Below are 16,041 nucleotides of genomic sequence, written 5' to 3'. Positions count from 1 at the left end.
CTCCTCCTCGCCCCATCCAATGCTACCTGGAGTGAGGCATCATTAAACCTGGGAGCAGCCTTCCCCCTGGGCTGCTCCATGCTGTAATTTTTGCTATTTGTTGCAGCATCTGTCAATGGAGGACTGCCCCTTTAAATAGAGCTCCTCCAGCTGACAGACCTTACTGCGCATGCGCAGCCCGCCCGACGCGCAGATCAGCAGCAGGGAACCCGGAAGACCAAGTAAGTGGATCCAATTAGGCTACGATCGCGTGCGGGGCAGACTGATTTCGCCAGGCGCGTTACCCACACGCCCAATAGCCCCCCCGCCATGAATCCGCAGCCCTGGCAATATCGAGCCCAGTGTCTCTGGAACTGTATGCCAGTGAGAGTCAGTGCCTTTGGAACTGTATACCAGTGGGGATTCTTTGGAACTGTATCAAACTGAGAATATCTGTGGAACTGTACCCCAATGAGAATGTCTGTGGAACTGTCTCCCAGTGAAAATGTCTTGTGGAACAGTACCTCTGTGAGAATGTCTGTGGAATTGTATCCCAGTGAGAATGTCTGTGGAACTCTATCCTAGTGAGAATGTCTGTGGAACTCTATCCCAGTGAGAATGTCTGTGGAACTCTATCCCAGTGAGAATGTCTGTGGAACTCTATCCTAGTGAGAATGTCTGTGGAACTCTATCCCAGTGAGAATGTCTGTGGAACTCTATCCCAGTGAGAATGTCTGTGGAACTCTATCCTAGTGAGAATGTCTGTGGAACTCTATCCTAGTGAGAATGTCTGTGGAATTGTATCCCAGTGAGAATGTCTGTGGAACTTATCCCAGTGAGAATGTCTGTGGGACTGTACCGCTGTGAGAATGTCTGTGGAACTTTATCCCAGTGAGAATTGAAGTGGAATGTTGTCCCAGTGAGAAAGTCTGTAGAACTGTCTACGAGTGAGAATGTTTGTTTCACTGCATCCCAGTGAGAATCGGTGCCCGTGGAACTGTAGCACATGAGAGTCAGTGCCTGTGGAACTATTTCCCAGTGAGAATGTCTGTGGAACTGTATCCCAGTGAGAATAAATGTCTGTGGAACTGTATCCCAGTTAAAGTCAGTGTCTGTGGAACTGTATCCAATTGGGAAATTCTGTGGAACTGTATCCCAGTGAAAATGTCTTGTGGAACTGTATCCCAGTGAGAATGTCTGTGGAACTGTATCCCAGTGAGAATTGCTTTTTAACTGTATCCCAGTGAGAGTGTCTGTTTCACTGTATCCCAGTGAGAGTCAATGCCTGTGGAACTGTATCCCAGTGAGAATGTTTGTGGAACTGTATCCCAGTGAGAATTAATATCTGTGGAACTATGTTGCAGTGAAAGTCAGTGCCAGTGAAACTGGACTCAAGTGAGAAATAGTGCCTGTGGAACTATATCCTATCGAGGACGTCTGTCGAACTGTACCCCAGTGAGATTGCCAGTGGAACTGTCTACTAGTGAGAATGTCTGTTTCACTGCATCCCAGTGGGAATCGGTGCCTGTGTAACTGTACCCCAGTGATAGCCAGTGGCTGAGGAATTGTATTCCAGTAAGAATGTCTGTGCACCTGTAGCCCAGTGTATGTAAATGCCTGTGGAACTGCATCCAAATGAGAGTCAGTGCCTGTGAAAACTGTTTCCGAGTGAGAATGACTGTGGAACTGTACCACAGTGAGAATATCTGTGAATCTGTACCCCTGTGAGAATCAGTGCCTGTGAAACTGTACAACAGAGAGAATGTGTGTGGAACTGTACTCCAGTGCGAATGTCTGTGGAACTATACCCCAGTGAGAATGTCTGTGGAACTATACCCCAGTGAGAATGTCTGTGGAACCGTCCCCCAGTGAGAATGTCTGTGGATCTGTACCCCAGTTAAAGTCAGTGCCTGTGGAACTGTATCCCTGTGAGAAACTGTGGAACTGTATCCCATTCAGAATAACTGTGAAATTGTGTCCCAGTGAGAATATCTGTGGAACTGCACCATAGTAAAAATATCTGTGGACCTGTATCCCAGTCAGAATTCGAGTGAGGGAGGAAGAAAGTGCGAGAACATTGAAAATAATGAATAAATATATATATATACAAGGAAATTAAAGAGACTTACTAAGTCATGATTTCCAATCCTCCCTGGCTACAGGCATGGTGCTGGATGATTGGAGGACTGCTAACGTTGTACCGTTGTTTAAAAAGCGAGAAATGGATAGACCGAGTAATTATAGGCCAGTCAGTCTAACCTCGGTGGTGGGAAAATTATTGGAATCAATTCTGAGGAACAGTATTGTAATTTAGAAAGGCAAGGGTTAATCAAGGACAGTCAGCTTGGATTTATTAAGAGAGGTCGTGTCTGACTAACTTGATTGCACTTTTTGAGGAGGTAACATGGAGGGTCGATGAGGGTAATGCGTTTGATGTAGTCTACATGGATTTTAGCAAGGCTTTTAACAAGGTCCCACATGGCAGACTGGTCAAAAAAGTAAAAGCCCATGGGATCCAAGGGAAGGTGGCAAGTTGGGTCCAAAATTGGCTCAGTGGTAGGAAGTAAAGGGTAATGGTCGACGGGTGTTTATTGTGAAATATATTGATGATTTAAACTTAAATGTAGGAGGCATGATTAAGAAGTTTGTAGATGATACAGGAATTGGCCGTGTGGTTAATACTGAGGAGGAAAGCTGTAGACTGCAAGAAGATATCAATGGACTGGTCAGGTGGACAGAAAAGTGGCAAATGGAATTCAATCCGGAGAAGTGTGAGGTAATGCATTTGGGGAGGGCAAACAGGCAAGGGAATACACAATAAATGGGAGGATACTGAGAGGTGTAGAGGAACAGAGGGACCTTGGAGTGCATGTCCACAGATCCCTGAAGGTAGCAGGACAAGTAGATAAGGTGGTTAAAGAGGCGTAAGGGATACTTCCCTTTATTAGCTGAGGCATAGAATATAAGAGCAGGGAGGTTATGCTGGAACTGTATAAAACACTAGTTAGGCCACAGCTTGAGTACTGTGTACAGTTCTGGTCACCACATTACAGGAAAGATGTGATTGCACTAGAGAGGGTACAGAGGAGATTTATGAGGATGTTGCCAGGACTGGAGAATTTTAGCTATAGTGAAAGATTGGATAGGCTGGGGTTGTTTTCTTTGAGACAAAGGAGGCTAAGGGGCGATTTAATTGAGGTATATAAAATTATGAGGGGCCTAGATAAAATGGATTTCCCTTAGCAGAGAGGTTAGTGACCAGGGGGCATAGATTTAAAGTGATTGGTAGAAGGATTAGAGGGGAGCTGAGATGAGATCTTTTCACGGAGAGGGTGGTGGGGGTCTGGAACTCACTGCCTGAAAGGGTGGTAGAGGCAGAAACCCTCAACTCATTTAAAAAGTACCTGGATGTGCACTTGAAGTGCTGTAACCTACAGGGCTACGGACCAAGTGCTGGAAAGTGGGATTAGGATGGATAGCTCTTTTCTTGGCTGGCACGGACATGATGGGCCGAACGGCCTCCTTCTGTGCCGTAAGTTTCTATGATTCTACGATGATTCAGTTAAATCAGCAAAATTTGTAATCCGGTTCAATTGTGATGAACTATTTCATGTTCCTTTACACATAGTTGTAAGCTGGAATAGAAATACAATTTAGCTGGAAATAACACGGTGTCGCACTGATAATCTATATGACTGCTGGCCAATTTAAATCAGTCGTGAGAAAGACAAATGTGGAATGTGGAGAACCAAAGGGCCACAAGGCATGTTTAAAATGTCGTATTAAAAAGAGGATGAAAATGAACAAACCCAAAAAGCTAAACAACAGATAAGTAAGATTGAATTGCTGTTGAGTGAGACAACTGATCATACCTGTAGCATGAGACTGAAATTCACTACCATGTCTCCAATTATTAAATTACATACATAATGCATTTGACATCAAAACTTTATCAATATTTTATTATGGGTATAGATCTAGATGCAAAAATTTACAGAAGGTTCATTGGGACTAAAGAGTTCCCTTTTTCTGGCTTACTCTGGAGAAGAGCATTGCCTCTTTATTTCCACCTTCCCTAATTGGCGTGTTTGAGATTGTCAGCTCACTGCTTGGGTCCCTGTACCCTCGAACCAGTGTACCAGTCATTGGTACCACACACTGAGGCTTTGACACACTGTGACTTTTCCCCCTTAGTCTAGCTTTGAGATGGTTGATGAAGTAGACAACACTCCCTCCCCTCACTGCCTCTTGATAAATAAGCCTTTCCAAACTGTGGACTGATATTGTACTTTTCTATCACTTTGCAGCCATTAAGGCAGCCATACTTATTCAGGGCTGGTATCGTCGCTATGTGGCTCGGATGGAGATGAGGCGTCGCTACACATGGAGTATTTTTCAATCTATTGAGTATGCTGGAGAGCAAGACCAACTACAGGTGAATTTTATTCTAATTAACAAAATATACACGTGCATCAATTTGAACATCAAAATAGAATTATATAGAATGCACAGCACAGAAACAGGCCATTCGGCCCAACTGGTCTACGCCGGTGTTTATGCTCCACACGAGCCTCCTCACACCCCTCTTCATCTCACCCTATCAGCATATCCTACTATTCCTTTCTCCCTCATGTACTTATCTAGCTTCCCCTTAAATGCATCTATGCTAGTTGCCTCAACTGCGAGTTCCACATTCTAACCACTCTATGGGTAAAGAAGTTTCTCCTGAATTCATTTTGGATTTATTAATGACTATCTTATATTTATGGCCTCTAGTTCTAGTTTCCCCAAGTGGAAACATCTTCTCTACATCTACAATATCAAAACCTTCATAACCTTAAAGACCTCTATCAGGTCATCCCTCAGCCTTTTCTTTTCTAGAGAAAAGAGCCCCAGCCTGTTCAATCTTCCCTGATAGTTGTACCTTCTCAGTTCTGGTATAAGTCTTGTAAATCTTTTTTACACCTTCTCCAGTGCCTCTATATCCTTTCTAGAATATGGAGACCAAAACTGTACTCCAAGTTTGGTCTCACCAAGGTTCTATACAAGTTTGGCATAACTTCTCATAAATATAAAGAAACATCTATATCGAAAGATACATGTATATATTTTACACACATATACACAGGCTCATATATGGTATATTAGGGAGGCCCTACTGTATTCATTAAATATGGCATCTCGTGCCAGGGGAGCAGTGCTGCATAACTTTTGATGCCATCTATGATAACTAATGGAGTATTGACACTTGGACTAACAGTGTATGGCTGAATCGAACTGACTGTACATTTGTAACATACCCAACAGTAATCATTGAACAATAATTTTGTTTTGTCACTGCTCTGAGGGTAGTCTTTAGAGCACTGACTAGTATTTAATTTACATTCCAGTGTTGTTTTTGAGAAGTTATGTTGAGTTGAGAGTACAGCTGTGAGTGGTGGTGCAGATGTTCTTGCAGGTGTCAGTGACGGGCTGCCTTTAATTATCCCATTTGTCTCCTTTTTGCCAGCTGTCTCACTTCTTTAATTTTCTACTGGATCACTATGCTCAGCTCAGTGGGGCAAGCAGTGGTGAGTAACAAAATCCTATCACCAATTTCCTTCAACATATTTGTGGACACAAAAAGTACATTGTTTAAAAAACACTTGCTCATTCCAGAAGAATGTGCATTTTTGCAGCTAATTTGAAGTTATTTCAGAAGTACCCTTGTGTTTGTTTTATTCCTTCACATTCTGTTATAAATATTTTGTGAGCAAACGGCCTGACAATTGCATTGAGATCTGATTTGCTAATATCGACCCAGATTTTGCTATCAAAATAGCGGTGAGTCTAACGGAGCTCACTGTTATTTATCCGCAAATCGTCCAGCAACTTCAGGCGAGGGCAGATGTGGGTTAAAGATGAAAATCCAGAAGTTGCTGTCCGAGATGCACTGTTCGCTTCACGAAGACGGTATCTCACTGTCTGCCTCACCGTTGAAATGCATTGAATGGCGTGAAGTTGCTGTATTTGCGTGGCAGATACGGATTAAACTCACCATAGGAAGTTAGGGCTTGTCCATTCCAGTCTAAGTACTCTTTTAACAACATGATAACTGTTAATTACTGCCAATCAGCCTCTCTGGCACTGAAAATTAACTATTAGAAGTGTGGAGTCTCATTTTTTCAGCATTTAATTATTGTTGGAAATTTTAAAAATGTCAAATTTACAATTATGTTTTTAGAGTCATAGAGTCATAGAGTTATACAGCACGGATAGAGGCCCTTCGGCCCATCGTGTCCGCGCCGGCCATCAAGCCCTGTCTACTCCAATCCCATATTCCAGCATTTGGTCCGTAGCCTTGTATGCTATGGCATTTCAAGTGCTCATCCAAATGCTTCTTGAATGTTGTGAGGGTTCCTGCCTCCACAACCCTTTCAGGCAGTGAGTTCCAGACTCCAACCACCCTCTGGGTGAAAAAGTTCTTTCTCAAATCCCCTCTAAACCTCCCGCCTTTTACCTTGAATCTATGCCCCCTTGTTATAGAACCCTCAACGAAGGGAAAAAGCTCCTTAGTATCCATCCTATCTGTTTTGTTTTAACTTTTTCTTTGTCTCTTTTTTCTCATTCTTTTAATCCAATCTTTCTTTCCCTCTCTTTATTTCTCACTTTGTACCTGATTTGACATTGAATTCATCCCCTTTAACTCACACTTGCTTGTTCAGTCCTTGCACAGGTAATTTCACAATCCTTCAATCTGATTGGTTAAGGAGATACCCAGTTGCTTGCCCCGTTCACACAGGTCCCAGATGCCCTGTATAGGGCACTGTGCCATTTCCATCTCCCACTTACAGCAGCATGCCGTGTGAAAGCTCTTGGAAATTAAATGGGCAAAGGGCAAGTCTAAAGGGCACCAACCGTTCGCTGGCTACAGAAAATTCTGGCCCGTTATATTTCACGTTTGTTCAGTCACTGTCTCAGTCATGTATTTCGTAGATCCTGGGTACGAGAGTTTCATTCACTGAAGGGAGTTTAATTTACATTCCAGCGTTGTTTTTGAGAAGTTATATTGAGTTGAGAGTACAGCTGTGAGTGGTGGTGCAGATGTTCTTGCAGATGTCAGTGACGGGCTGCCTTTAATTATCCCATTTGTGTCCTTTTTGCCAGTTGTCTCACTTCTTTAATTTTCTACTGGATCACTATGCTCAGCTCAGTGGGGCAAGCAGTGGTGAGTAGGCATTTGATTAAAGTCCCACATAATAGACTTGTTAGCAAAATTGAAGCCCATGAGATTAAAGGAACAGTGGCAGCGTGGATACAAAATTGGCTAAGGGAGAAAAAGCAGAGATAAAAACAGAAAATGCTGGAAATCCTCAGCGAGTGAGGCAGCATCTGTGGAGGAAGAAACAGAGTTAACGTTTCAGGTCAAAGACCTTTCGTTCAGATATAGTTCTGACGAAAGGTCAGGGATGAGGGACTTCAGTAATGTGGAGCGACTGGAGAAGCTGGGATTGTTTCCCTTAGAACAGAGAAGGTTAAAAATAGATTTAATAGAGGTGTTCAAAATCATGAAGGGTTTTGTTAGAGTAAATAAGGAGAAACTGTTTCCAGTGGGAGAAGGACCAGTATCTAGAGGACACAGAGTTAAGGTGATTGGCAAATGAACCAGAGGTGACATGAAGAAACATTTTTTTACTCAGTGAGCTGTAATGATCTGGAATGCACTGCCTGAATTCTATGATTCTATGATACCTTTGCCCAACAAAAATCGATCAATCTCAGTTTTGAAATTTTCAATTGACCCCCAGCCTCAACAGCCTTTTTGGGGGAGAGAGTTCCAGATTTCCACTCCCCTTTGTGTGAAGAAGTGCTTCCTGACATCACCCCTGAACGGCCTAGCTCTAATTTTAAGGTTATGCCCCCTTGTTCTGGACTCTCCCACCAGAGGAAATAGTTTCTCTCTATCTACCCTATCGAATCCTTTAATCATCTTAAACACCTCAATTAGATCACTCCTTTACCTTTTATATTCAAGGGAATACAGGCCTAGTCTGCAACCTGCCCTCATAATTTAACCCTTTCAGCCCCAGTATCATTCTGGTAAATCTGCGCTGCACCCCCTCCAAGGCCAATATATCCTTCCTGAGGTGCGGTGCCCAGAACTGAACCCAGTCTCCAGATGGGATCTAACCAGAACTCTGTACAGCTGGAACAGAACTTCCACCCCTTTGTATTCCAGCCCTCTCGAGATAAAGGCCAACATTCCATTAGCCTTTTTGATTATTTTTTGTACCTGTCCACTAGCTTTTAGTGATTTCTGTACTTGGACCCCTAAATCTCTCTGCTCCTCCACAGTTCCTGCTTCTCACCATTTAGAAAATACTCTGATCTTTCTTAGATCCTAAGTGGATGACCTCACACGTCCCCACATTGAACTCCATCTGCCCCAGTTTTGCCCACTCACTCAATCTCTCAATGTCCCTTTGTAACTTTTTGCCCCATCTACATTATTTACTGTGTCACCTAACTTAGTGTCAGCAAACTTGGATATACGGCTCTCTATTCCTTCATTCAAGTCATTTATAAATATAGTGAAAAGCTGAGGCCCCAGTACAGATCCCTGGGGAACATCATATTCTGCCAATTGGAGATCATACCCATTATCCCTACTCTCTGTCTCCTACCTCCTAACCAATTCCCTACCCATGTCAAAAGGTTGCCTCCAGTCCCATGCACTTCCATTTTTCCTAACAGTCTCTTATGTGGAACCTTATCGAATGCCTTCTGGAAGTCCATATAAATAATATCCATAGACACTCCCTTATCTATTTCAGTTACCTCCTCAAAACATTAAACTCGGTTCGTTAGACAGGACTTGCCCTTCACAAATCCACGCTCGCTCTCTCTGATCAGCTCATATTTGTCCAAGTGCTCAGTCACTCTGTCCCTAATAACAGATTCTAGTAATTTCCCCACAGACATTAGACTAATAGGCCTATAATTTCCTAGTTTATCTCTCCCACCGTTCTTAAATAATGGAGTTACATTGGCAGTTTTCCAATCCAAGGAGACAATTCCTGAATGAAGAGAGTTTTGGAAGAGCATTTAAAATGTCCTCACCTGCTGCTTTTAATACCCTGAGGTGGAAACTATTAGATTCTGGAGATTTATCTATCTTCAGTCTCATTATTTTCTCCATTACCATTTTTTTTACTTAAGTTAAATCTAGCCACCCACTTTCTCTTAATGTATTTGTAAAAACCTTTATTGTTGTCTTTGATATCCCTTGTAAGTTTTTTCGTGTATTCCCTTTTTCAGTTCTTACTATTTTCCTTGTATCCCTTTGCTGATCTTTATATCTCTCCCAGTCTGTGGGATCTCCACTATTCTTTGTATTTGTATAAACCCTTTCTTCTAGTTTTATATTATCTCTCACGTCCCTTGTTGACCAAGCTTGTTTAATTATACAAGTAGACTCTTGCCTTTTAGGGATATGTACAGGTCTTGGATTCTACCAAATGAACACCTCCCACTGTTTATCCGTAGTTTTACCCAGTCGATTCTGGTCAATTCCTGCCTCATCCCTCCAAAGTCAGCCTTACCTAAATTTAAAGCCTTGGGTTGTGATTCACCCTCTCCCTCTCAAATCCAATATCGAATTTGACCATATTATGGTCACTGTTAGCTAGGTGTTCCCTTACTGTTAGATTATTGACTAATTCAGGCTCATTACTCATCACTAAATCGAAGATGGCCTGTCCACTTGTTGGTTGGCGAACATATTGTTCCAGGAAACTGTCCCGAGTACACTCCGGAAATTCACTGCCTTTGTGCTTCTCCTGGTCTCTGTGAAAATTAAAGTCTCCCATTATAACTACTCTGTTTTTGCAACAAGCTTCTCTGGCTAACAGGAAGTGTGGAGACAACTCCCACCAAAGTCTTGCATCTTTCTGTATTCTTCAACTCTACCTAGAACATTTCTACTGCCTGCTCACCCTTACGGGTATCCCCTCTTTCTAATGCAGTAATAGTGTCCTTTATTAACATTGCTCCTCCTTTTCCAATTTCCCTGTCCTTTCTAAAGAGCGTATAACCTGGAATATTTATCTCCCACTTTGTAGCCAGGTCTCGGTGATGGCCGCTACATCACACCCTATAGACTGGATTTTTGCTTCTAATTTGTTTGTTTCAGTCATTATGCTACAAAACCATTTAACCCTTTAAGCCTCTAAACAGAGAATAAGGTGGAAACCAAAAGCAAAATACTGTGGAGGCTGGAAATCTGAAATAAAACCAGAAATTGCTGGAGAAGCTCAGCAGGTCAGGCAGCATCTGTGGAGAGAGAAACAGAGTTAACGTTTCAGGCCGACGGCCCTCACCAGAACTTGAAAATGTTAAGAGTTTTTGAGCAAGTACAGAGCCAGGGAAAGTGGGCGGAGGAGGGGGGGGAGGGGGGAGGAAAGAACAAAAGGGAAGGTCTGTGATAGGGTGGAGGGCAGGAGTGATTTGATAACAAAAGGGATGATGGTGCAAAGCAAGGAGGGTGATAATGGGACAAGTAAAGAAACAAAAGATTGGTCTAGAGTAGCTGTAAATAGCAGCAGCAGAACCAATACCAGCACCTGCTGTACGAAAAAATGGGAGGAATGGTTATGATCTGAAGTTATTGAAACCAGTGTTGAGTCCGGAAGGTTGTAAAGTGCCTAAACGAAAGATGAGGTGCTGTTCCTCTAGCTTCCGTTGAGCTTCATTGGAACAGTGTAAGAGGCCGAGGACAGAGAGGTCAGAGTGAGAGTGGGACGGGGAATTAAAATGGTGGGAAGGGAGAAGGTGAAAGGGCAGGTTTTGCATCTCCTGCGCTCGCACGGGAAGGTGCCGTGGGGAGGAGAGCGGGTGTTGGGGGTGATGGAAGAGTGGACCAGGGTGTCACAGAGGGAAGGGTCCCTTCAGAATGCTGAAAGGGGAGGGGAGGGAAGATGTGTTTGGTGGTGGGATTGTGCTGGAGGTGGCGGAAACGGCAGAGGATGATACGTTGAATGTGGAGGCTGGTGGGATGGAAGGTGAGGACGAGGGGGACCCTATCATGGCTCTGGGAGAGAGGGGAATGGGTGAGGACAGAAGTGAGGGAAATAGGACAGACACGGTCGAGGGCCCTGTTAACCACGGTGGATGGGGAATCCTCGGTTGAGGAAAAAGGAAGACATATCGGAAGCACTGGTGTGGAAGGTGACATCATTGGAACAGATGCGACGGAGACTGAGAAACTGGGAGAAGGGAATCGAGTCCTTACAGGAAGCGGGGTGGGAGGAAGTGTAATCAAGTAGCTGTGGGAGTCGGTGGGCTTATAATAGAGATTGGTCGACAGCCTATCCCCAGAAATGAGAAGTCGAGGACGGGAAGGGAAGAGTCAGAGATGGACCATGTGAAGACGAGGGAAGGGTGGAAATTGGAAGCAAAGTTGATGAAATTTTCCAGTTCAGGGCGAGAGCAGGAAACGGCCCCGATACTGTCATCAATGTACCGGAAAAAGAGGTGAGGGAGAGGACCTGAGTAGGACTGGAACAAGGAATGTTTCACTTATCCCGCAAAAAGTCAGGCATAGCTGGGACCCACACAGGTTCCCATAGCGATTCCTTTTATTTGGAGGAAGTGAGTGGAGTCAAAGGAGAAGTTGTTCAACGTAAGGACAAGTTCAGCCAGGCGGAGGAGGGTGGTGGTGGATGGGGACTGGTTGGGCCTCCGTTCCAGGAAGAAGCAGAGGGTCCGCAGGCCGTCCTGGTGGGGGATGGAGGTGTAGAGGGACTGGACGTCCATGGTGAAAAGGAGACGGTTAGGGTCGGGGAACTGGAAACTGTTAAAGTGACGGAGGGCATCAGAAGAGACGCGGATGTAGGTCGGGAGAGACTGGACAAGGGGAGAAAAGATAGAGTGGAGATAGGAGGAAATAAGTTCTGTGGGGCAAGAACAGGCTGAAACGATGGGTCTCCCGGGGCAGTCCTGTTTGTGGATCTCGGGAAGGAGGTAGAAGTGGGCTGTGGGGGGTTGGGGGACGATGAGGTTGGAAGCCGTGGGGGGAAGATCTCCAGAGGAGATGAGGTCAGTGACGGTCTGGGAAACTATGGCTTGATGTTCGGGGGTGGGGTCATGGTCCGGGGGGAGGTAGGAGGAGGTGTCGGAGAGTTGGCGTTCACCCTCCACAAGGTAGAGGTCTGTTCACCAAACAACAACAACACCGCCCTTGTCAGCAGGTTTAATGACAATGTCCAGGGTTGGACCTGAGAGAACGGAGTGCTGTGAGTTCAGAGGGAGGGAGGTTAGAGTGAGGGAGGGAGGTTAGAGTGAGGGAGGGAGGTTAGAGTGAGGGAGGGAGGTTAGAGTGAGGGAGGGAGGTTAGAGTGAGGGAGGGAGGTTAGAGTGAGGGAGGGAGGTTAGAGTGAGGGAGGGAGGTTAGAGTGAGGGAGGGAGGTTAGAGTGAGGGAGGGAGGTTAGAGTGAGGGAGGGAGGTTAGAGTGAGGGAGGGAGGTTAGAGTGAGGGAGGGAGGTTAGAGTGAGGGAGGGAGGTTAGAGTGAGGGAGGGAGGTTAGAGTGAGGGAGGGAGGTTAGAGTGAGGGAGGGAGGTTAGAGTGAGGGAGGGAGGTTAGAGTGAGGGAGGGAGGTTAGAGTGAGGGAGGGAGGTTAGAGTGAGGGAGGGAGGTTAGAGTGAGGGAGGGAGGTTAGAGTGAGGGAGGGAGGTTAGAGTGAGGGAGGGAGGTTAGAGTGAGGGAGGGAGGTTAGAGTGAGGGAGGGGAGGTTAGAGTGAGGGAGGGAGGTTAGAGTGAGGGAGGGAGGTTAGAGTGAGGGAGGGAGGTTAGAGTGAGGGAGGGAGGTTAGAGTGAGGGAGGGAGGTTAGAGTGAGGGAGGGAGGTTAGAGTGAGGGAGGGAGGTTAGAGTGAGGGAGGGAGGTTAGAGTGAGGGAGGGAGGTTAGAGTGAGGGAGGGAGGTTAGAGTGAGGGAGGGAGGTTAGAGTGAGGGAGGGAGGTTAGAGTGAGGGAGGGAGGTTAGAGTGAGGGAGGGAGGTTAGAGTGAGCGAGGGAGGTTAGAGTGAGGGAGGGAGGTTAGAGTGAGGGAGGGAGGTTAGAGTGAGGGAGGGAGGTTAGAGTGAGGGAGGGAGGTTAGAGTGAGGGAGGGAGGTTAGAGTGAGGGAGGGAGGTTAGAGTGAGGGAGGGAGGTTAGAGTGAGGGAGGGAGGTTAGAGTGAGGGAGGGAGGTGAGAGTGAGGGAGGGAGGTTAGAGTGAGGGAGGGAGGTTAGAGTGAGGGAGGGAGGTTAGAGTGAGCGAGGGAGGTTAGAGTGAGCGAGGGAGGTTAGAGTGAGGGAGGGAGGTTAGAGTGAGGGAGGGAGGTTAGAGTGAGGGAGGGAGGTTAGAGTGAGGGAGGGAGGTTAGAGTGAGGGAGGGAGGTTAGAGTGAGGGAGGGAGGTTAGAGTGAGGGAGGGAGGTTAGAGTGAGGAGGGAGGTTAAAGTGAGGGAGGGAGGTTAGAGTGAGGGAGGGAGGTTAGAGTGAGCGAGGGAGGTTAGAGTGAGCGAGGGAGGTTAGAGTGAGGAGGGAGGTTAGAGTGAGGGAGGGAGGTTAAAGTGAGGGAGGGAGGTTAGAGTGAGGGAGGGAGGTTAGAGTGAGGGAGGGAGGTTAGAGTGAGGGAGGGAGGTTAGAGTGAGGGAGGGAGGTTAGAGTGAGGGAGGGAGGTTAGAGTGAGGGAGGGAGGTTAGAGTGAGGGAGGGAGGTTAGAGTGAGGGAGGGAGGTTAGAGTGAGGGAGGGAGGTTAGAGTGAGGGAGGGAGGTTAGAGTGAGGGAGGGAGGGAGGTTAGAGTGAGGGAGGGAGGTTAGAGTGAGGGAGGGAGGTTAGAGTGAGTGAGGGAGGGAGGTTAGAGTGAGGGAGGGAGGTTAGAGTGAGGGAGGGAGGGAGGTTAGAGTGAGGGAGGGAGGTTAGAGTGAGTGAGGGAGGTTAGAGTGAGGGAGGGAGGTTAGAGTGAGGGAGGGAGGTTAGAGTGAGGGAGGGAGGTTAGAGTGAGGGAGGGAGGTTAGAGTGAGGGAGGGAGGTTAGAGTGAGGGAGGGAGGTTAGAGTGAGGGAGGGAGGTTAGAGTGAGGGAGGGAGGTTAGAGTGAGTGAGGGAGGTTAGAGTGAGGGAGGGAGGTTAGAGTGAGGGAGGGAGGTTAGAGTGAGGGAGGGAGGTTAGAGTGAGGGAGGGAGGTTAGAGTGAGGGAGGGAGGTTAGAGTGAGGGAGGGAGGTTAGAGTGAGGGAGGGAGGTTAGAGTGAGGGGAGGGAGGTTAGAGTGAGGGAGGGAGGTTAGAGTGAGTGAGGGAGGTTAGAGTGAGGGAGGGAGGTTAGAGTGAGGGAGGGAGGTTAGAGTGAGGGAGGGAGGTTAGAGTGAGGGAGGGAGGTTAGAGTGAGGGAGGGAGGTTAGAGTGAGGGAGGGAGGTTAGAGTGAGGGAGGGAGGTTAGAGTGAGGGAGGGAGGTTAGAGTGAGTGAGGGAGGTTAGAGTGAGTGAGGGAGGTTAGAGTGAGGGAGGTTAGAGTGAGGGAGGGAGGTTAGAGTGAGGGAGGGAGGTTAGAGTGAGGGAGGGAGGTTAGAGTGAGGGAGGGAGGTTAGAGTGAGGGGGAGGGAGGTTAGAGTGAGGGAGGGAGGTTAGAGTGAGGGAGGGAGGTTAGAGTGAGGGAGGGAGGTTAGAGTGAGGGAGGGAGGTTAGAGTGAGGGAGGGAGGTTAGAGTGAGGGAGGGAGGGAGGTTAGAGTGAGGGAGGGAGGTTAGAGTGAGGGAGGGAGGTTAGAGTGAGGGAGGGAGGTTAGAGTGAGGGAGGGAGGGAGGTTAGAGTGAGGGAGGGAGGTTAGAGTGAGGGAGGGAGGTTAGAGTGAGGGAGGGAGGTTAGAGTGAGTGAGGGAGGGAGGTTAGAGTGAGGGAGGGAGGTTAGAGTGAGGGAGGGAGGTTAGAGTGAGGGAGGGAGGTTAGAGTGAGGGAGGGAGGTTAGAGTGAGGGAGGGAGGTTAGAGTGAGGGAGGGAGGTTAGAGTGAGGAGGGAGGTTAGAGTGAGGGAGGGAGGTTAGAGTGAGGGAGGGAGGTTAGAGTGAGGGAGGGAGGTTAGAGTGAGGGAGGGAGGTTAGAGTGAGGGAGGGAGGTTAGAGTGAGGGAGGGAGGTTAGAGTGAGGGAGGGAGGTTAGAGTGAGGGAGGGAGGTTAGAGTGAGGGAGGGAGGTTAGAGTGAGGGAGGGAGGTTAGAGTGAGGGAGGGAGGTTAGAGTGAGGGAGGGAGGTTAGAGTGAGGGAGGGAGGTTAGAGTGAGGGAGGGAGGTTAGAGTGAGGGAGGGAGGTTAGAGTGAGGGAGGGAGGTTAGAGTGAGGGAGGGAGGTTAGAGTGAGGGAGGGAGGTTAGAGTGAGGGAGGGAGGTTAGAGTGAGGGAGGGAGGTTAGAGTGAGGGAGGGAGGTTAGAGTGAGGGAGGGAGGTTAGAGTGAGGGAGGGAGGTTAGAGTGAGGGAGGGAGGTTAGAGTGAGGGAGGGAGGTTAGAGTGAGGGAGGGAGGTTAGAGTGAGGGGAGGGAGGTTAGAGTGAGGGAGGGAGGTTAGAGTGAGGGAGGGAGGTTAGAGTGAGGGAGGGAGGTTAGAGTGAGGGAGGGAGGTTAGAGTGAGGGAGGGAGGTTAGAGTGAGGGAGGGAGGTTAGAGTGAGGGAGGGAGGTTAGAGTGAGGGAGGGAGGTTAGAGTGAGGGAGGGAGGTTAGAGTGAGGGAGGGAGGTTAGAGTGAGGGAGGGAGGTTAGAGTGAGGGAGGGAGGTTAGAGTGAGGGAGGGAGGTTAGAGTGAGGGGAGGGAGGTTAGAGGTGAGTGAGGGAGGGAGGTTAGAGTGAGGGAGGGAGGTTAGAGTGAGGGAGGGAGGGTTAGAGTGAGGAGGGAGGTTAGAGTGAGGGAGGGAGGTTAGAGTGTGGGAGGGAGGTTAGAGTGAGGGAGGGAGGTTAGAGTGAGGGAGGGAGGTTAGAGTGAGGAGGGGGTAGGTGGGGAGGAGGTTAGAGTGAGGGAGGGAGGTTAGAGTGAGGGGTGGGAGGTTAGAGTGAGGGAGGGAGGTTA

The 16,041-nt window shown here is 47.5% G+C and overlaps 1 protein-coding gene across 2 annotated transcripts in view; it reads left to right on the top strand.

The window, feature by feature from the left end:
• The window catches only part of ppef1 (protein phosphatase, EF-hand calcium binding domain 1), a 159,409-nt gene that overhangs the window by 48,919 nt on the left and 94,449 nt on the right, over positions 1-16,041 (top strand). The window contains exons 4-5 of one of the 2 annotated variants that reach the window (XM_067992435.1): positions 4,287-4,414; positions 5,489-5,549. In XM_067992435.1, the coding sequence (XP_067848536.1) occupies positions 4,287-4,414; positions 5,489-5,549 (189 nt within the window). Of the gene's footprint in view, positions 1-4,286; positions 4,415-5,488; positions 5,550-7,128; positions 7,187-16,041 lie in introns of those variants that run through there. The other variant, XM_067992434.1, reaches the window with a different exon arrangement.

This window comes from Heptranchias perlo, chromosome 11 (genome assembly GCF_035084215.1).
Source record: "Heptranchias perlo isolate sHepPer1 chromosome 11, sHepPer1.hap1, whole genome shotgun sequence".
Classification (NCBI taxonomy): Eukaryota; Metazoa; Chordata; class Chondrichthyes; order Hexanchiformes; family Hexanchidae; genus Heptranchias; species Heptranchias perlo.
This window is presented reverse-complemented; position numbering and strand designations above follow the sequence as displayed.